This window comes from Enhydra lutris, unplaced genomic scaffold (genome assembly GCF_002288905.1).
Source record: "Enhydra lutris kenyoni isolate GAN:26980312 unplaced genomic scaffold, ASM228890v2 scaffoldscaffold16, whole genome shotgun sequence".
Lineage (NCBI taxonomy): Eukaryota > Metazoa > Chordata > Mammalia > Carnivora > Mustelidae > Enhydra > Enhydra lutris.
The window spans coordinates 32,393,182-32,415,914 of record NW_019154100.1 but is presented as its reverse complement, the minus strand read 5'-3'; the positions used below and the strand labels follow the sequence as shown (position 1 = coordinate 32,415,914).

The 22,733-nt window shown below is 36.7% G+C and overlaps 1 protein-coding gene across 2 annotated transcripts in view; it reads right to left on the bottom strand.

Moving 5' to 3' along the window:
* The window catches only part of LOC111147257 (Bardet-Biedl syndrome 9), a 441,623-nt gene that overhangs the window by 206,655 nt on the left and 212,235 nt on the right, over positions 1-22,733 (bottom strand). For both annotated transcript variants that reach the window (XR_002640607.1, XM_022503184.1), the window contains exons 17-18: positions 22,486-22,581; positions 7,351-7,523 (exon numbers count right to left, since the gene is read on the bottom strand). Coding sequence is in view for 1 of the 2 variants with exons in the window: in XM_022503184.1 (XP_022358892.1) it covers positions 7,351-7,523; positions 22,486-22,581 (269 nt within the window). In the remaining variant the exon portion in view is untranslated. The remainder of the gene's footprint in view (positions 1-7,350; positions 7,524-22,485; positions 22,582-22,733) is intronic.

The following is a 22,733-nucleotide window of genomic DNA, read 5'->3' as shown; positions in this document are numbered from 1 at the left end:
ATAGAAGACCAAATGACAGAGAATAAAGAAGTTGAGCAAAAGAGAGACAAACAAATACTGGACCACAGGGAGAGCATTCAAGAAATAAGTGACACCATAAGACGAAACAACATTAGAATAATTGGAATTCCAGGAGAAGAAGAAAGAGAGAGGGGAACAGAAGGTATATTGGAGAGAATTATTGTAGAGAATTTCCCTAATATGGCAAAGGGACAAGCATCAAAATCCAGGAGATGCAGAGAACCCCCTCAAAATCAATAAAAATAGGTCCACACCCCGTCACCTGATAGTAAAATTTACAAGTCTTAGCAACAAAGAGAAAATCCTGAAAGCAGCCCGGGAAAAGAAGTCTGTAACATACAAGGGTAAAAACATTAGATTGGCAGCAGGCTTATCCACAGAGACCTGACAGGCCAGAAAGAACCGGCATGATATATTCAGAGTACTAAACGAGAAAAACATGCAGCCAAGAATACTATATCCAGCTAGGCTATCATTGAAAATAGGAGGAGAGATAAAAAGAGTCCAGGACAAGCAAAAACTGAAAGAATTTGCAAATCCCAAACCAGCTCTACAGGAAATATTGAAAGGGGTCCTCTAAGCAAAGAGAGACCCTAAGAGTAATAGATTAGAAAGGAACAGAGACAAAATACAGTAACGGTCACCTTACAGGCAATACAATGGCACTAAATTCATATCTCTCTTGGGCTAAATGCCCCAATCAAAAGACACAGGGTATTAGAATGGATAAAAAAACAAAACCCATCAATATGCTGCCTACAAGAAACTCATTTTAGACCCGAAGACACCTCCAGATTTAAAGTGAGGGGGTGGAAAAGAATTTACCATGCTAATGGACATCAGAAGAAAGCTGGGGTGGCAATCCTTATATCAGATCAATTAGATTTTAAACCAAAGACTATAATAAGAGATGAGGAAGGACATTATATCATATTCAAAGGATCTGTCCAACAAGAAGACCTAACAATTTTAAATATCTATGCTTCTAATATGGGAGCTGCCAACTATATAAAGCAATTAATAACAAAATCAATGAAACACATCGACAATAATACAATAATATAGGGGACTTTAACACTCCCCTCACTGAAATGGACAGATCATCCAAGCAAAAGATCAACAAGGAAATAAAGGCCTTAAATGACACACTAGACCAGATGGACATCACAGATATATTCAAAACATTTCATCCCAAAACAACAGAATACACATTCTTCTCTAGTGCACATGGAACATGTTCCACAGTAGACCACATCCTGGGTCATAAATCAGGTCTCAACTGGTATCAAAAGATTGGGATCATTCCCTGCATATTATCAGACCACAATGCTCTGAAGCTAGAACTCGATCACAAGAGGAAATTTGGAAAGAACCCAAATACATGGAGACTAAACAGCATCCTTCTAAAGAATGAATGGGTCAACCAGGAAATTAAAGAAGAATTGAAAAAATTCATGGAAACAAATGATAATGAAAACACAATGGTTCAAAATCTGTGGGACACAGCAAACGCAGTCCTGAGAGGAAAAAATATAGCAATACAAGCCTTTCTGAAGAAACAAGAAAAGTCTCAAATACACAACCTAACCCTACACCTAAAGGTGCTGGAGAAAGAACAACAAAGAAAGACTAAACCCAGCAGGAGAAGAGAAATCATAAAGATCAGAACAGAAATCAATGAAATAGAAACCAAAAAGACAATAGAACAAATCAACAAAACTAGGAGCTGGTTCTTTGAAAGAATTAATAAGATTGATAAACCCTGGCCAGACTTATCAAAAAGAAAAGAGAAAGGACCCAAATAAATAAAATCATGAATGAAAGAGGAGAGATCACAACCAACACCAAAGAAATACAAACAATTATAAGAACATACTATGAGCAACTCTATGCCAACAAATTCGACAATCTGGAAGAAATGGATACATTCCTAGAGACATATAAACTACCACAACTAAACCAGGAAGAAATAGATAACCTGAACAGACCCATAACCAGTAAGGAGATTGAAATAGTCATCAAAAATCTCCAAACAAACAAAAGCCCAGGGCCAGATGGCTTCCCAGAGGAATTCTACCAAACATTTAAAGAAGAATTAATTCCTATTCTCCTGAAACTGTTCCAAAAAATAGAAATGGAAAGAAAACTTCCAAACTCATTTTATGAGGCCAGCATCACCTTGATCCCAAAACAGACAAGGATCCCATCAAAAAAGAGAATTACAGACCAATATCCTTGATGAACACAGATGCGAAAATTCTTACCAAAATACTAGCCAATAGAATCCAACAGTACATTAAAAGGATTATTCACCATGACCAAGTGGAATTTATTCCAGGGCTGCAAGGTTGTTCAACATCCACAAATCAATTAATGTGATACAATACATTAATAAAAGAAAGACAAGAACCATATGATACTCTCAATAGATGCTGAAAAAGCATTTGACAAAGTGCAGCATCCCTTCCTGATTAAAACTCTTCAAAGTGTAGGGATAGAGGACACATACCTCAATAATATCAAAGCCATCTATGAAAACCCCCCCGCAAATATCATTCTCAATGGAGAAAAACTGAAAGCTTTTCTGCTAAGGTCAGGAACACAGCAGGGATGTCTGTTATCACCACTGATATTCAACATAGTACTAGAATATCAACAATAGCCTCAACAATCAGACAACAAAAAGAAATGAAAGGCATCCAAATCGGCAAAGAAGAAGTCAAACTATCACTCTTTGCAGATGATGTGATACTATACGTGGAAAACCCAAAGACTCCACTCCAAATCTACTAGAACTTGTACAGGAATTCAGTAAAGTGTCAGGATATAAAATCAATGCACAGAAATCAGTTGCATTTCTATACACCAACAACAAGACAGAAGGAAGAGAAATTAAGGAGTCCATCCCATTTACAACTGCACCCAAAACCATAAGATACCTAGGAATAAACCTAACCAAAGAGGCAAAGAATCTATACTCAGAAAACTATAAAGTCCTCATGAAAGAAATGGAGGAAGACACAAAGAAATGGAAAAATGTTCCATGATCATGGATTGGAAGAACAAATATTGTGAAAATGTCTATGCTACCTAAAGCAATCTACACATTTAATGCAATCCCTATCAAAATCCCATCCATTTTTTTCAAAGAAATAGAACAAATAATCCTAAAATTTATATGGAATCAGAAAAGACCTCAAATAGCCAAAGGAATATTGAAAAAGAAAGCCAAAGTTGCTGGCCTCACAATTCCGGACTTCAAGCTCTATTACAAAGCTGTCATCATCAAGACAGTATGGTACTGGCACAAAAACAGACACATAGATCAATGGAACAGAATAGAGAGCCCAGAAATAGACCCTCAACTCTGTGGTCAACTAATCTTCGACAAAGCAGGAAGGAATGTCCAATGGAAAAAAGACAGCCTCTTCAACAAATGGTGTTGGGAAAACTGCACAGCCACATGCAGAAAAATGAAATTGGATCATTTCCTTACACCACACACGAAAATAGACTCAAAATGGATGAAGGACCTCAATGTGAGAAAGGAATCCATCAAAATCCTTGAGGAGAACACAGGCAGCAACCTCTTTGACCTCAGCCGCAGCAACTTCTTCCTAGGAACATCGCCAAAGGCAAGGGAATCAAGGGCAAAAATGAACTATTGGGACTTCATCAAGATCAAAAGCTTTTGCACAGCAAAGGAAACAGTCAACAAAACCAAAAGACAACTGACAGAATGGGAGAAGATACTTGCAAACGGCATATCAGACAAAGGGCTAGTATCCAAAATCTTATAAAGGGCTCAGCAAACACCCAAAGAACAAATGATCCAATCAAGAAATGGGCAGAGGACAGGAACAGACATTTCTGCCAAGAAGACATCCAGATGGCCAACAGACACATGAGAAAATGCTCCACAGCACTCGGCATCAGGGAAATACAAATCAAAACCGCAATGAGATACCACCTCACACCAGTCAGAACGACTAAAATTAACAAGTCAGGAAATGACAGATGCTAGCGAGGATGCGGAGAAAGGGGATCCCTCCTACACTGTGGTGGGAATGCAAGCTGGTGCAACCACTCTGGAAAACAGCATGGAGCTTCCTCAAAAAGCTGAAAATAGAGCTACCCTACGACCCAGCGATTGCACTACTGGGTATTTACCCTAAAGATACAAACGTGGTGCTCCGAAGGGGCACGTGCACCCGAATGTTTATAGCAGCAATGTCCACAATAGCCAAACTAAGGAAAGAACCTAGATGTCCACCAACAGATGAATGGATAAAGAAGATGTGGTATATATATACACAATGGAATACTATGCCGCCATCAAAAGAAATGAAATCTTGCCATTTGCGACGACGTGGATGGAACTAGAGGGTATTATGTTAAGCGAAATAAGTCAATCGGAGATAGACAACTATCATATGATCTCCCTGATATGAGGAAGTGGAGATGCAACAGTAGCGGGGGCGGGGGGGTTGGGGGGTTGGAAAAGAATAAATGAAACAAGATGGGATCGGGAGGGAGACAAACCATAAAAGACTCAATCTCACAAAACAGGCTGAGGGTTGCTGGGGGGAGGGGGATCGGGAGAGGGTGGTAGGGTTAGGGACATTGGGGAGGGTATGTGATATGGTGAGTGCTGTGAAATATGTAAACCTGGCGATTCGCAGACCTGTACCCAGGGATAAAAATATGTTTGTAAAAAAATTTAAAAATTAATTAAAAAATAGACTCTTTTTACTATAACTCTTCTCATAATCTTTGAATTTAATATTATTAAAATAAAAGAAGCTAGTGAGAGTCATAGAGTAGAAGGAACACTCCATGAAATCAGATTATATAAACTGCTAATTCAACTATACAAAACAATTATCAACTAGTCTTAAAATAAACAACATTTTCAAAATGTTCAGAAATCAGGGGCACGAGGGTGGCTCAGTCAGTTTAGCATCCAACTCTTGATTTCAGCTCAGGTCATGATGTCAGGGTCCTGAGATTCAGCCCTACGTCTGTCTCTGGCTGACTGTGGAAGCTGCTTAAAATTCTCTTTCTTCCTCTCCCTCTGCCCCTCACCCTCCACAACCCTCCATCCCCCACCGCCCCCACTCAACCACACTCTCTCCCCCTCTCGAAAAAAAAATAAATAAAAGGTTCAGAAATTAAACATATTACAATTTACATTTCTTATATCAAACAAAACTTCCTTTTTAGTGTATGCATTCTCCAGACACATGACTACCAAAAAAAAAAAAAAAGAATCGTATTGTATTTTGTATTGTATTACTTGAAATTATATTACTGTCTTTTAATCCCAATTTCAGAAGCACTAAGTAACTAACTAAACCAAAGAATATTCTCTTGAAGGGTGGAGGTGGGGGGAGTTCATTACCAAAAGTTAAATGATTTTTTTAAATAACTAAATTTTTTAAAAAGAATATTAGCCTGATTATCATAATACACTTTTAATAATATAATTTCTAGCTATAATATTTTATTTACTAAATTCATGAAACACACAAAAATTAAGAAGACAGTTTCAATACTGACACATCAGCCAGGTTACTCCATTGAATGTGTAACCAAACATCAGTGATTGAAATGTTTTCATGTCTCAGAATTTCAACATTTAACAAGTATTGCTCCAAGGGCCAAGCATTGCTCTAGATATAACAATGAATAAAACAGACAAAAATTCCTACTTTCATGGAGCTAACACTAAGGGACACTAGAATTCCAAAAGCTATCTTAATTCAAAAGATTAAAATCACGTCTTTTTTAAAAAAGCAGAAAGTGGGGCCAGAGAGAAAGGAAATATAATAATGCTTTTTTAAACTGTGTAACAAAAGGAAGTGCCTATAGTTCATCATGTTCCCTAAACCCCTCCCAGAAAGAAAAAGCCCCTGATATGGAAACTCCAGAGATTTACTAGCCAGCAAATAAGGGGGAGGGGGGCTGTATGTCAAACTTATAGTCAATCAGAATCTAATATTTTGTGTTTTAAATATTACAGATACATAATTAGTATAGTCTTTTTGTGGTCTCCTCCATAAACCACTAGATCCCAGTTTTGCACAGTGACACAGGAATTTTTTAAAATATATCTTAGAGGACTGCAAAGGTTCTCAATCCTTAAAATACCTAAATATATTCCCCAAATGTAAATTTTGGTGCCATGATTTGGCCACAAGCATACTGTCCAATACTATCAGCACAGATGAAAGATAACCCAATAAGCTCCATTAATTTGATAACGAGATGTTGTGACTGTATGCAGTGAAATTTTCCCTTCATGTTCATACTCTACCAAAAGAAGAAGTCTTTAGAGGTTAAAGTCAATGTTCTTAGAATGTCAAAGGGATTGAACTACATAGAATGTTCATGAGACATGACATACTCACTCTGTCATGCACACATCACACATTGTTGTTTATATACTGAATTGCCAAAACCTACTGATTCCTTAAAAAGTAGTTATGCTAGAGAACCAATGCTTCCTTGAATAATGTTCAAAATCCTTTTGAAATCTGCAACCCCACCAGCCCTTGTAATTGCCTACAGGGTCTATTTATGGGCAAATAAGTAAATAGAATATGGTGAATTTTTTTTAACACATGAGATTTTTAAAATAATGATTGTCATTTGTCCAGTTCATTTACCAAATATAACTCCTGACTATTTCCAAATATAAAATCAGTCTTCAAAGAATGAAGATTTTATCCCATCATGATACTCAGGACAATCTAACACAGGCTCTTTCACAGAAGAAATGCAAAAATATTTGGGCAACACAGTCACTGTCAGATTTCATTTGTTTAGACATTTAATCATTCAGCATTTACTAAGTGCCCATTGTGCCAGATACTAAAGAATATTTTATGTGGTTAACCCTCATTCAGATGCAGAAGTTCTGATGTGCTTGTTAAAAAAGAAAAGGAAAAATCACTTTACTTTATAATCACACCTCATTTATGGCCTGCTAGAATTAGTTAGCCAAATGGCTGTCGATAAGCTCAAATAGTTTTAACACTGGGTTATTGGGGTCAAAGGCTAAGTCCCCATGTGGGAGAATTAAATCAGCTCTGTTCTGAAGCCAGACCACATGCTTAGCTCCAGGCAGTCACTCTGTTGCTGTCTGTAAGTGATCACAAACTGGGCAAGAGGGCAGGAACAGATGCACAAAATTTACCAACCACATAAAATAACTACATGAAGCATTTGATATAATAGCCAAGTATACTAGAATTCTTTCCTTTGTAGCATCTCCTCTCTTTCGTACAGAGAAAAATTGCAGGTAATGCTGGTTATGATAGTACACACCTCAAAATGATGATCAATCAACTCAAAATATTCTTGAAGGGGCACAGATCCAGAAAACGAACAGGCGAAATCTTTGATTCCCTGTTTTTCAAAATATTCCTGAAGGCGGATAATAAGTTCATTTGTTATGAGCCAAAGATCTTCAAACTGTTCACTCTGAATGCGATACCGTTCTGAGAGAGAAAATAATTAAGGAAAAATGCTTATTAACACATAATTACTAGCTGAAACGATGTGAATTATCACTAACTCTGATATAAATACCATAAATTGTATTTTTGGAATACAAATATGATTTCTAGTGCTTTATTGCAGTTTTCTACATCAATCACTTAACATTTTCAAATTTAATTCCAAAGGTTTGTGGTTACATTAGCAAGATGCAGAGTATGGTCCTTTTCCCTGTTTCTTATCATAGGTTTCAATACAATAAAATACAAAAAAAATAAATAAAATAAAAAAAAATTTTTTAAATACAAAATTTAGTCCTTCTAAGAAAGAAAGAAAGAAAGAGAGAGAGAGAAAAAGAGAGAGAGAAAGAGGGAAAAAGGAAGCAAGCAAGCTAGCTTTGTTTATAAGGTTAAAAAAAAAAGCCTGCAAAGTATAATATGGTATTCATTAAATTTTTCAGAATATTGATGTGAAATAAAACTTACACTCTAGAAAGTCCCTCACATCCTAGACATTGTAGCCAACTTAAATCCCTGTAATCATGATCAAAGTTTTCTCTTTTTCTAATAGTTCTTTTATTTATATTTGTAATCAGACTCTTCCCTAAATATAAACATTGCTTCCCTCCATTAGCTGAAACCTCAGCTCCAAGAAAGCCTAATTCCTATCCATCCCCCGTTTAATGACGACAACAATGATGACAAAGGTGACAATAACTACATCTATGATAAGAGCAACTGTTATTTGTTGAGCGCCAACTATGAACCAAGCACTGTGATTGCAACAACCTCTTTTTAATAAAAAGGAAAACCACACACAGAACTTCAGACGCTCATCTAAGGTCACAAAGCAAATTCAATGTCAGAGCTAGAGTTCATGATATATACCCTTTTCCCCTATCTAAATCCTACCTATTCTTCAAGACCTGGCTTCAAGCCTACGTACCCCAAGAAATCTTCTCTACCATCCACAGCAAACCCTAATGTGTAGTAGGCACTGTCTTGAGCACTCTGCAGTCACTCTCTGGTTTAAACCTCAATACCCCTATGGAGGAATTATGTTATCCCTATTTTACAGAAGAGTTTAAATAATCTGTAAGGTCATCTAGCCAGATGGTAATAGGACAGGGATTAGAACTCTAGCCATTAATCCAAAGATTAGCTATTAATCTTAACCACATTACAGTATTGTATCTCTTTGAATTTATCTAGAGATTTAGTACGTCTACAGTTTATTATGCATTTTATAACCATGCATTTTTTTAATTAACTTTTAATTTTAGAACAATTTTAGATTTACAGAAAAATTATGAAGATTATACAGAGTTCCCACACACCCTTCACCTGGTTTCCCCAATTATTATTTGACAGTATTATGTACATTTATTATGATTAATGAATGCAAACAGATACCCTGGGCCATTAAGTAAAGTTAAAGTTAAGTGGATTACACTGATCGGTTTTCGGACACTGAATCAGCATTGCATACCTGGAATAAATCCCATTTGGTCAGGGTGTATACTTTTTCTTATTCTTATTTAACTTTCCATATGATTATATTCCGTTTCTCCAAGAGATTATAAACTCTTGGAGAGTTTATATATTGGTTCCCCTATAGTATAGAGGAACCAATTCCCCTATTCTATGTAATTCACCAATTATTAAGCATCTGTTATGTACAATTTCATAAAGAAATGCATGTTAGGAGTACAAAGTTGAAGTCAGTCTCCTTGAGTAAGGAGTCTAAGGTCTTGCTAAGGTAGCATGACACATGAACATGTAAAATATTTATTATATTCCTCATCATACCTTGAAAAATTCTATAAATATATGTCATCTCTAAATTGATTATTAGGACTTCAATTTGTCATCCTCCACCAGAATTCAAAAATATATCTCTTCTCATTCTCCTAGTCATCTCTCTTTCAATTATATAAAGAATAAAATATACTGGATATGCCTGCCATAGCATATGGCAAAAACCCTGATGTTTTCTGCTATCATATAATTTCTCCTGGATTGTCCCCCAGCTCTCCCCTCACCATAGTCTTATTCTGGATTCTGATTTCTGCCCACAGTGCTGATCAGATGATTTCCTCATTTCTCCCATCAAAGAGAATAGGGCTTTTACCTTTCTTTACAGTTGTCACTGGATGGTTAATTCTCTAAGAACAAAAAGAGCACAACTGTGGTGGGGCAGGAGTAAAGAGGTAGAAGAATAATGATGACAAAATACAGTATTAGAATTCTCTAAATCTCAGGTCCTATCTAAGCTAAACTTGGGAGCCAACATATTAATCCCAGACTGGTATTTATTCACTCTTTCAATTATTTACGCAACTCAGCGCAAGATACTGGAGATAAAACCATGAATACAGCAAGAGCCTCTGTCCTCAAGGAGTTCACTGCAGACCTGGAAAAATGGAGTGATGGGGCAAGAGTAAACACTGTTTCTGCCATTACTGATTCAGGGATACTTCATGAAGGTTGATGTTGCCACAAAAGTGCCAGGACTTCCCCACAAGGGATACATTCCTATTTTCAAGTATGTGATGGTCTATAACATAGCAGAAGAGTTGGACAATAACAAAGGAGCTGCAAAGGACAGAAGGCACAGTAAGTATTGTGTAATAATTACAGATATTTGTAGAGTTAGCTGCCTTAGGAGGTAGGGAACAATCTCACTCCATTGGAAGCATTTAAAGCTCAGAACTCTTTGGCATTTGGTGGTTTCTTGAAAATCTCCTTGAGAATTTTAGAACTCAATAGGGAAGAAAGACAGGTCATCTCACATACAAATCTGTCACTCCATCTGTCCTGGGACAGATATCTGGTGCCAGATCAGTGCTGCCTCCAGGTCCTGGCCATTTGTCCCTCCTAGGCAGATGTTTGGCTTATGGCTCAGGACTGGCTCTAGGACCCTGTCTTTTTATGTGTCTGTCCATTTGGGCGCAGCTATTTGCCCAGCCCATAGCCCCTGCTTCCAGACCCAGGTACTGCCCTAGGTCTTCTAGCAGAAAAATCTAAGCTGGGCCAGCTTCACCTCCTTTTGCAGCTTTGCGACCTCCCAAAACACTGGCTTCATATTTTTATGCAACAGGTCTTGCTGGATGTAGTAGATGAACATGACAAAATTGCACACTACAGTGATCCAAGCTAGAGAGGATGGTGAGATGTAGTTGTGGCTTTGAAAGTGTCAGAGCCAGATATGGTACTGGCAGGTATCGGCACATTATGGTGGCACTGCCACACTTAACTGTGTCCACTCTTACTGCAGCAATATCTGCAAAGCCATGGCCTAGATGGTGAGCATTTGTTGTCTTCCAGACTGGCCTACAACAGCACCAAGAAATCCCACACTATTAAGTCCAGGCAACGGCCCACATCCTCTGGGTACACCCTTCCCAGGAAGGAATAGGGCTTGTTCATGATATGCAATTCCCTCCAGGCTTAGAACTCTGCAAAAAGGGCCATACCTATCTCCTTGTCCTCCTCATCCATGGCAACAGTATTTCCCACAGAGGGGCTCACGGCTGGGCAAAGGGAGCTGCTAGTGTTTCTGGTCCTAGTGGGGCCCAGTCTTAGCAGAGTTTAGCAGCTGTAAGTGGGGCTCATGGTTGGAAGAGGCTAGATGTAGATGTGATGACTGGTATCTTCAAGGCTGTCACCTCCACCCGCAGCATGTCAGTCAATTCTACCCACCACTTCCTTCAGCAGCTTTTCTGATGCCACCTATTTCATAAGAGCTTCTCATATCATTTTGTGGGCTTCCTCAGAAAGTCTGGCCATCAGCAACACCTCCAGCTCCTGCTCCAGGGGTTTCCACACCTCCCACAGTTGCTCATCATCCTCAATTTTCAGCTTCAGCTCCTTCTGGGCTATGTGAGCTCCTCCTTCAGGAGCTCAGAGCCCTGCCCTTCTTGTAAATCTACATGGAGATCCTGTAGGAATACCTGTCAATAATATTAGAGAAGAGCTCCCTCCCAGGTTCATAATACTAAGCAATATCCTTTACCACTCTCAGATCCTGAGATTCTGAATGTGAAAAGACACAGTGCCTTAATAATGCTCATTTTAATAAAATTCTTAAAATGCTGCCTGCCACATGATAAGTACTAAATAAATGTTACCAACTATCATCATTGTCACCATTATTTCCTCATGTGTGTGTATTCTCAGTGATAAATTCTGATAAGTTTTCACACTAACTTTGGTGGGCAGACTTTCCTGATCATACCAGAATATGCTTTGTTTCCAGATTTTCTTGCCAGTATCTACCTGGACAATTTAACAGAAACTGGTATGATAAATCTTATTAAAACACAGCACATAAAAACTGCTCACTTGGCTTCAGCCATACTAGCTTCCTCAGTGTCCCTGAAAGCACATTCCTGCCTCAGGGCCTCAGGGTAGGGATTCCATCATAAACCTGGTTAGACCCACATAGAACCTAATTAACCCAGTAACTTCCAAAGAGTATATATGAAAAAAAAAGTGGCTTTAATAATATATATTTTCCTTGGCAGAGAATTTGCTGTCACTTTAGATACAGCTACAAAATTTTACATAAACATTATAGTACTAATATTTCAAAGGAAATCTCATTCATTATGGTTCTAGAAGGATTCTGAATAGGTTTCACAAGCAGGTAGAAAAATCTGGGATGCAGTCTAAATACACGTAAAGAATAAAATTTCTTGTATATAAAATGAAATAAAACTATAGGAAAAGATTATTCCATTCAAGTATAATTTTCCAATACAAATGTGTGACAATTTACATACCCGAAAAGGCATGTACATAAACAACTCGAATTACTGTGACACATCTAAAAGAATTATATGCTGGCTCAACATGTTAAAAAAAAAAACACACATTTCAAGATTCCTTGAATGAAGAGAAGGAGCAAACCCTGGATATCCATGCGAAGAGCATTCCAAGCCAGGGAAATGAGTATAAAAGCCCTGAGGCAGGAATGTGCTTTCAGGGACACTGAGGAAGCTAGTATGGCTGAAGCTGAGTGAGCAGTTTTTATGCTGTGCTGTAACAAGGTTATCATACCAGTTTCTGTTAAATTGCCCACATAGATACTGGCAAGAAAATCTGGAAACAAGGCATATTCAGGTATGATCAGGAAAGTCTGCCCACCAAAGTTAGTAAGAAAATTTATCAGAATTTATCACTGGGGGAACCATGGACAGGATTCTCAATAGAATACCAACAGTAGCCCCAAGTTCAGCTGGCCAGGCGCTGACCGTTGATTGTGCAAGACAAATCCAATTAGCACCTATGCTAATGCCTCCTTGGAAGCGCTGGGCTTAGTGCACATTCACAGCTTACGATGGACTTTGGTGTTATATTTAGGATGTTGTGCCAAGAAAGGAAGCAGTGTCTAGAACTCTTCCCCAGAGAGGTAAAGTGTCTTGTCTCTGCTGCCTATAACCGGAACTCCTTTCCCCACCCTGGCAGACAACAAAATCCCTCATCTGACAAAATGAAATATGGACAAGTCTAAACATTTCCCTTCTCCTTTCCTCAGGATTTAAATTACCTGAACAGAGGACTACAAACTCTCTGAGAGACCATCTCAATCCCCTGTAGTGGGCAAACAAAGACTTCTGCTCTATAAAGATAAAGTAACAGAAAAGTCATACAGTGTGGTCAAAGCAAAGGGGCAAATGTGGGAAATGAAATGTAGCTCCCTTTACAGAAGGGCCACAAGGCAAAAATATCTTTGGTTGACAGTCTCAAGGACATTCAAGGTAACACTATATCTATTCATCCATTCAAAAGTTATGAAGTGTAAGTGCTGGGGAGACAACGGAGATCAACATCTACTGGTCCTGGTTTATCCTAGTGGTAAGGACAGAACATAAATAAGTAAACAACAAATACATAGTTACAAGTCATGAAAGAATTAGAATGCAGATGAAAACGGTGCTATAATAAAGACGCATGGGTCCTCTTTCTTGAGATACTATGGGTCACAGAAAGATACACTAAGAAACTGACGTCAGTGGTAGTGTTAACAGTAAAAGTGATGAAAATAATACTAGCAGCTAAAATTTACCTGGCGCATATAGTATTGTTGGAAATTGCTACATGTTTTTGAGGGATTATCGCATTTGATTCTTACATAATATAATTGTACAGTTTTATCCCCATTATGTAGATAAAAATACAGGCATTGTTAATTTTTCCAAAGTCATTCAGACAAATTGTAAGGAGAGCTGGGATTTCAACTATCAATTTGTGTCTAGACCCCACATTCCTCATCATTTTATCATAAAGTTTGGAGTTTAATGATGGGAAGAACAGTTTAGGTAGAAAGTGAGTGTTCTTAGATGAGGCTGGATATTAGGCTGGGGCCAGCACACACAGGGAAGACTGTAAAGGTTGGTAAAGAGTTTGGATAGCACTATAAACACAAAGGCTTTCAAGCTGGAGAGTGGCATGATATAATTTTGATTATCTGTTTCTTTGTTTTTACTACTAGAGATGCCAAGTAGAAAATGAATCAGAGGGGCGCCTGGGTGGGTTAAGCCTCTGCCTTCGGCTCAGGTCATGATCCCAGGGTACTGGGATCAAGCCCCGCATTGGGCTATCTGCTCAGCAGGGAACCTGCTTCCTTCTCTCTCTCTGCCTGCCTCTCTGCCTACTTGTGATCTCTGTCTGTCAAATAAATAAATAAAATATTAAAAAAAAAAAAAAAAAGAAAAAGAAAATGAATCAGAAAGGGGCCAGAACAGACTGATAGGACATTGTAACAATGATCCAGGTCACAGATGGTGGTTGCATGTGTAATAATTAGATGCATCATGTTAGGAAGAAAATCCTATATTTCTCTAGTCTTGTCCTCTGATCAAAACTTAAAATCTAGTAAATTTTTAAATCTGTGACTTCAGTACAAACAAATGATTGAATCTTCAATTTTTTTCATGTACACAAATGGGAAAATAAAACATACCTCACAAGGTTAGTATGAAGATCAAATATAATACTGTATGGAAGAGACTTATACAAATGCAATTTAAGTTTATATTTTAAATTTAGACCAAGCAAATTAGATGTTCAAAAAATATTGGTTGTTAAAATTAAAACTGATACAAAAAGTATGGAATAAAACAAGTGAAAAATCTAAAGCTCAATGAAAAACTCAAACATAATTAAAATTCCAGATACCCAGCATGTCCCTGCTATAGACTGAATTTTGTGTCCTGTCCAAAATCTGCATGTTAAATCTTAAGGTCCACAGCAGTGGTACTTGGAATTGGAGCCTCTGGGTGATAAGACCATGGGAGTGGAGCCTTCATGAATGGCATTAGTGACCTTATAAAAGAAACTCCAAAGAGCACCCTTGCCCCTTCTGCCCTGTGAGGACATAGCAAAAAGACAGACTTCTGTGAAGCAAGAAGTAGGCTCCCATCAGACACCCAATCTACTGGCACCTTGATCTTGGACTTTGCAGCCTCAAGAACTGTGAGAAATACATTACTGTTGTACAAAAGCCACCCAGTCTATGGTGTTTTGTTTTAACAGCCCAAATGCACTGAGACAGAACTCTACTGTGACCAACTATAGTAATGTCACTAAATAACAGAAATGTAAAAAAACATAATAAACATTTAAATAGGTGTGATATTTTCTGTAACTTTAGCATTTTGGCTTCAATTATTTTCTCGTTTTCACCAACACATTCAGGGAAAAAAAAACTAAAATTTTTTGCAATGAAAAATTTTACAATTAGACTTAAGATTTAGAAATAGAAACACAATATTTTAAGTTGATTTTTTTTCAGATTACCAAAAATCAACAAGAATCAGTAAGTTAAAGATTTATAAGGCATTATCTTTATTATTAAGCATTTTCTCAGTATTAGTACTCCAAGGTGGTTAATATTGCCCTGGAGACTTTCCAGAGTACACATTTCATGGAACGGAGGAATAAAAATTTCTATTTATAATATAACATGAAAGAAGAAAGTTGTATTTTAAAATACACCCTTACAATATTCGTAATTAAAATAGCTGCCAAAATGAACATTCAATTTTTTTTTTATCTCTTTTCCTTTGCATCTTGTAATAGCAGCTCAGTGGAAATAACCACTTCAGCATCCAAATGAAACAAATTTGGATAATTGGAGTCTAGTCAATTGCCATTCCACTCTACTACAAATGGAGAAAATAATATATTTAACTAAACAGGGCACAAAAATGTATCTTGTCAGTCTCTATTCATGTCAGAACATCTGAAGTTCATCAATATAAATAATGTTTGTATTCATATTATAAACAATGCAGAAATGTAATTTATGCTATTTAGAAATTTTAAAATGTGAGCTAGATAAGCAGATGAATGCTTTTTAAACCAAAAAGTTGGAGGAAGTAATATAAACAATTTCAGTAGATATTAGTATAATATTCTAAATATACAACTCCTGCAGTATTCGTAGAAACTATGGATGACTTCTCTAAGTTTACTTTTCAAGAAGCTTTCTCCAATCTGGATTTATATAATATTTCCATTGCCCCTTGGTAATACTGCTAAGAAATTCTAAAATAAATCTTAACAGTCATATTATATTGATGAATCACTGTATATGTTAGATTTGATCATTATATTTATCTCTAAATTTCTGGCTTCATTAATGGATAGGGGCATCTTAGTGGCTCAGTTGGTTAAGTATCCAACTCTTGATCTCAGCTCAGGTCTTGATCTCAGGGTCATGAGTTCAAACCCTGTGTTAGGCTCTACACTGGGCACAGAGCCCACTTAAAAAAAATTAGTAAGTAAAAATTGAAATTAAAAAAAAAAAAAAAAAGACTCTCACAGAGCCCTACTATATGAACTTCCAGGCACAGAAGAAAATTTACTGATCTCTAAAACCCCATGCTTTAATAATCTTCTCCTCTTTCTGAAATGCTTTCCACCTAATAATCTCCTATTCATTCCTCAAGATCCTTTACAAATAAAGTCTCATGGAACATTATCCTTTGGGTTCCAACTGCACCTAAAGTGTACTTCTGTAAGTTTACCAAATATTCTACTATCAACTCTCTAACTCTCCCATTAGTCCAGGAGCTCCACAGGAGCCATGACAGTCTTTATATCTACTATGTCTGCTGAATGAAAAATGAACAAAGGTATAGCCTACTCAGATGAAACAGAGAAAGACCCTTACTTTCCTTGTTCTAAATATATTTTGGTTAACACAGTTCAAGACCATATATGCTTCTTTTGGGTAGGTACAAAAAGAAAGCCTTTTTCAAGGCCCAACCCTATTCACACACGACTATAATTTTTTCATTATATCTGAAAGCAAAATAATCAAAACAGACAAGCAGACGACTTTTACATTTGACATTAATCAATCTAATCGCTCTTTCCAGTATGTTAAAATTTTTCAGTAGAAAAGTTCTTTTCAATAGAAAAGTTCACTGTATTAGCTATCTTTCCCATTTTCCAACAGCCTACCTGAGGCTACATAAATTTGCTATTTGCAATTGCTTAGCCCTACTTGTGACATTGAGAAGTACATTTTTACTCAGTATTCATTGCTAACTATCAGTTTAGCATGGCACAAAATTCTAATATGAAAATCATTTCCTTCAGATCTTGGGGGAAATTTTCCATTGTCCTCTACTATCCAAGGATTTTGCTGATAAGTTAAACTGCTTTCTTGATTCATCTTCCTTATGTAGCTTTTTTCCCTTTCTAATCATAGAGGATATGCTCTGAATCCTTAGTGCTCTAAAATTTCACAATAATATATCTGAATGTGCTTCTTTTTCTCCTTCATTGTACTAACATCAAACAGGCTCTTTCAATATCTACAACTGTGACACCTCATTTCCTTGAAAGCTCTGTCTCCATTGGTCTTCTCCCATCTTCACAATCCACTCCCCAAGGTCATACTTTGTCTGATTACCTTATCTTTATCAGAATCTGCAGTTCCTCTGAACCCTGACATCAACCTTTCATTCATTCTCTGACCACCACCTTTTGTTCCTGTAGTTCAGTTGTTCTACAACTCCCACTATGTCACTTCTTCAACCTTATTAAGACTCGTGATCCATTTAACCCATTAATTTTTCATCATATATCAGTTTTCTCTGATCTTTATTTATTAATTTTTCACTATGTTTCAGTTTAATCTTTATTTCTCTTAACAACTTAGATTTGGTGGTCCATCATTATAATCATTCTCACAAAAATATTTTACTTGCTGTAAAATTATCTGGTTCAAAGTCCTAGTCCTGACTTTAGTTGCCTGAATGCTAATAAACAAATCATTGCCAGAGAAAATTGTCTAAGGATGACTTGGTTTCACTTCAAAATTCAGGAACTAAAACTTCAAATGGGTACTCAAAATTGCCTTATCCTTTCATGAGTTTTCTTTTTTATTCTCCAAAACACCAATGTTATACTTTTTTTTTTCCCCAAATTTAGTCACCATCAGAGTTCCTTTATCATCCTGACAACTAATTTACAAAACCTCTCTGGATCTACATACATCTAATCCCTCCTGTCACAGTAAAGTTACAAAGGCCTAACGTTCAATCTCTCCTGTCCCCAAGCTCTGTAACCCACATCCTTTCCCCTCAAGGACTCCATTGCTTTGTGAGTCCCCCTTCTTTTTCCTGATCATCAGCCTCTCCCACTGAACTCAATCTTTTCAATTATTATTGAACCATGTTCTAAAAATGCTCATTTAAAACAAACAAACAAACAAAAAGGGCACCGGGGTGGCTCAGTCAATTAAGCGTATACCTTTGTCTCAAGTCATGATCCCATGGTCCTAGGACAGAGTCCCACATCAGGCTCCTTGGTCAGCAGGGAGCCTGCTTCTCCCTCTGCCTCTGCCTGCCACTCCCCCTGCTTCTGCCCGCTGTTACCCCTGATTGTGCTCTCTCTCTGTCAAATAAATAAATAAAATCTTCTTTAAAAAATTAAAAAATAAATTAATTGAAAAAAACCCCACAACTCCTTCCAGCTACATTTTACTTCTGAATTACTGAAGTTTGGTTGTCCAGTTCTTTTTTTTTTTTTAAGACTTTATTTATTTTAGAGAGAGCATGAGCAGAGGGGAAAGGCAGAGGGAGAGGGGGTGGGAGGGGGAGAAGCAGGCTCTTAGCTGAGCAAGAGCCCCATGTGGGACTGGATCCCAGGACCCTGAGATCATGACCTGAGTCAAAGGCAGATGCCTAACAGACTGAGACACCCAGATGCCCTTTGGTTGTCCAGTTCTTAGTGAAAATACTAGATACTAAAAACTTGCAATGCCAGATACGCTATATTTATCCTTGGATTAAGCTGCTGCTCAGACTGCACTGATTTGGGCTGAGACAGTAATATATTTAGTAAATTGAGTTCATCATTATTTTTAAAGCTCTAGGAAATTTGTTACTCATAAGTTGTAATTACGTAACATTATAATTATAAAAATAAGCTATAGAGACATTACTGAAGAAGTTGTCCTTGTTAATTCAGAAATTTCATTCTGGACTCAGCATCAGTAATGGCTGTGCATCTACTAAACAACTTATTTGATTTTATCCCTTGAACATTTCTGAAAATTGGAACTAAAATGTTTTCTTATTATTTTGAGTCTGTACAGTGTATGTTTCTGAGTGTTACTCTTACTTATATCTTTATTAATTTCCTGCTCTTATTTTCTCTATTTCCTTCAACTATTTAGTTTCACCTTTCGTATTTTGGAAACACATAAACTATTTTTAATCCTTGAAGAAACAAGTGGAATAAGGCAAGGTACAAATAGATATAGTAGAGATAAAGATCAAAATAGAAACAGAGGGGAACCTGGGTGGCTCAGTTGGCTGAGCATCCATCTCTTGAATTCGGCTCAGGTCATGATCTCAGGGTCCTAAGAACATGCCCCACATCAGGATCTTTGCTCAGCAGGGAGTCTGCTTGAGATTCTCTCCCTCTCCCTCTGCCCCTTCCCCCAGCTCACGTGCTCTTTCTTGCTCTCTCTCTCAAATAAATAAACTAATTTAAAAAATGAAATGACTAATGAATCGTTGAACACAACACCAAAAACTAATGATGTATTATTATTATATGTTGGCTAATTTAACATAAATAAATAAATAAATAACAGAAACAGATAAGAAACAACAAAAGAAAATAGAGAGAGAAAGGAAGAAAGAGAAAGGAGAGGGAGGTAGTGGTGTTTGTTGTGTAAGGGAATAAGTCAACAGAAATGGAGCTTAAGAAAGTGGCATGGCTGGCATATACACACATTTAGCCAATAGCATATTCCTTCTAGAATCTCACTGTGTTGAATCAGTCAAAATAATGGATTTTCAAGTACATTATAAAAATATTTAATCTCACAAAATTCGACCTCTTATTATTTTTAACAAATTTACAGAGGTATAATTGACATACAAAAAAGTGCATATATATAATGTATACAATTTGATGAATTTGGACATATGCATACACTTGTAAAACTTTTACAACAATCAAGGTAACAAACATAGCCTTCACCTATCTTTTTATTTTCAATTTAAGACTCTGGAAATCATTTTCAGCAATTTCTCTAGTGAAGAGTGTTTCTCGTAAGTATTTTTATCTTCAACACTTTGTTTTTCCAGAATTCACGTAATAAACTCTAATGATATTGAAGCACTACTCTATTTTCTGAAAATAAAAACCTATTCAGTTCCCCCAGAGAATGTGATTTGATATCTTAGCCAATGAACTGCATTCACTTTTTTCTTGTCTGCTTTGGCTGATCTATAACTAAGCAGGAAATTGAACTAAAATTACTGATCAGCACACTTCAAGGCTTGGTTAATTATCAGGCAGGTCTTAAAAAGAGATGAATATGTCAAGCCCACAGAAAATACTACTCAATATCCAAAGGCAACTTGCAAAGTACTTGACTGTTTACTAGGGAAAAAATCCTGGGTTTCTTCCACATGTAGGATTTTTCTGTCAATTCAGATTTCTAAACCAAAAACCATGTGCCTTTCACAAAAAAGAAAGATGCCAAACACAGACTGGGTACAAATTACTTCATTCCTTTCTTGGGGATGAACACTGATACAGCAGGAGAGAGCACCAACATCTGCCTCAACCCAGAAAACTACTCGTTCCATACCTACATCCATTTATTACCAAAGGGCATTTCCTAGGTAGAATTCTGTGTGTCACTGAAGCCAAAAAATCTTCAAGGAATTGTAATAGCTACTTTACAAGTTTCAGTTTACGTAGCTCATTCGGTTCCTCATTTAAAAGGTCCTGTCCTAGTCCATGGGACGCCTGGGTGGCTCAGTGGGTTAAAGCCTCTGCCTTCCGCTCAGGTCATTGTCCCAGGGTCCTGGGATCGAGCCCCACATGGGGCTCTCTGCTCAGCAGGGAGCCTGCTTCCTCCTCTCTCTCTGCCTGCCTCTCTGCCTACTTGTGATCTTTGTCTGTCAAATAAATAAAATCTTTAAAAAAAAATAAAATAAAAGGTCCTGTCCTAGTCCATTATTTAGTCTGCCCATTCTATAGCATGAAGGCATTGCCATATATTCAAATGAATATGACAATTATATACCTGGATATTTGGTGAAATTTCGAAATGATAAGGAACTCATGGGCAAAAACAATGCTCTAAGAGTTACCTTATTTAGAAAAGAACAAATTAGGACATAAGTATTCCCACTTGCACCAAGAGTAACTTTTTGCTTTTTTTTAGTAATCTCAATTTCAGAGTCATCATACAGCATTATCAAGTGAAGTCAAACAGACGTGTACAATTTCCCAAGGAAATGTTGACAATGATATTTTAGTTTAACTAAAGAGAACAGTTTAACAGAGAAATATACTAACATAATTCCATCATCCAGCTGAAGATTAAATCTAATCAAAACAAAATGGTGCCAATGCAAAAAGGACTGCAATCATGACCAATCAAAAAGAGCATGAAGAGTACAGAATCCTCTCATTCTCTTAAGAATTATCTTTGATTTCTATGCCTTATTCTAGGATATTTAGTTGTATCCAAGTCTATTTCACCAGCTACCAATCTATATATTTCAGAATTGTAACACTGCTAGTTTTTAAAATAGGGATGTATTTATATTCCTCCTGCTAACACCTTCATTTTTCAAAAGGGATATGTCCTTATTTTACTATATCTTCTGATCATTCAAGAAATAAACAACTAAAATTGCAAATGAATAAAGTAGAAAGTGGAAGCCTATTTCACAAACTGCAGAAATTTTACAATTAGGAATGTACTCAGCCAAACTTTTAACATATAAATATCAACATAGGCATTTATTCACACTAATACCCTTAGTGTTCCTAAAATTTGTTAAACACAATTTTCTTAATATTCACTTTATTTCCATGAAGGTGTATATAACTCAATGAGTTTAGCAACTTCGGTATCCCACATACATCAGAAATCAGTTTTACATTGAGTAGTTTCAACTATTATTCTTATATGAAACCACCAAATCAATGAAGAATATTTACATCTGAAATTCAAACGTAACTACATAATTACTACTTTTCATTCTACTGAGATTAGTGTCACCAGAAACTATTCACAATTTCACCTTCATCTTTGTCAATGTCCAAAAGGAGGATATATGAATATACATACACACACAAATTAATTGCAGTTTCTAGTAGTTCCTAAAACCTAGTTCACCATATACCTATCTCAACAATATTTTTAATTCATTAAATTGTTCTCTCAACAATAGTTTCAATTCATTGAATTGTTCTCTCAAACTCTCCTAATCCCCAAAACCAACGTTACATATCTCTAATAAAACAGGATCTTATCTTCATAACTTTTATGTCCTAAATACTTAATACCATGGCTTAGTTTTCAATAACTGAACACATTCTCATCAGAAATCCTTGATGTAATGATGATCTGTGATGTAGTGTCCTCAAGAGAAAATTTCAAAAGCAATAATACCATAGGTTTACTTACGAGAGGTTTTAGAAGCAAGAAGAGTAACTCGAGAGCCTCCTAAGAAGCGAAAACCCATTACATTCACCTGATCATCTTCTGACTGATGAGCAAAGCCTACAAAGAAAAGAAAAAGAAAATCACCTTATATAACCACAAAGAAAATACTTAATGTTTAAAATAGGAAGTTTAGTCGACAGCAAATATTTTTTATGTCACCAGTCATGCTGAAAACCCAGGTATGAATTAGAATACACAAGCTGATTTCC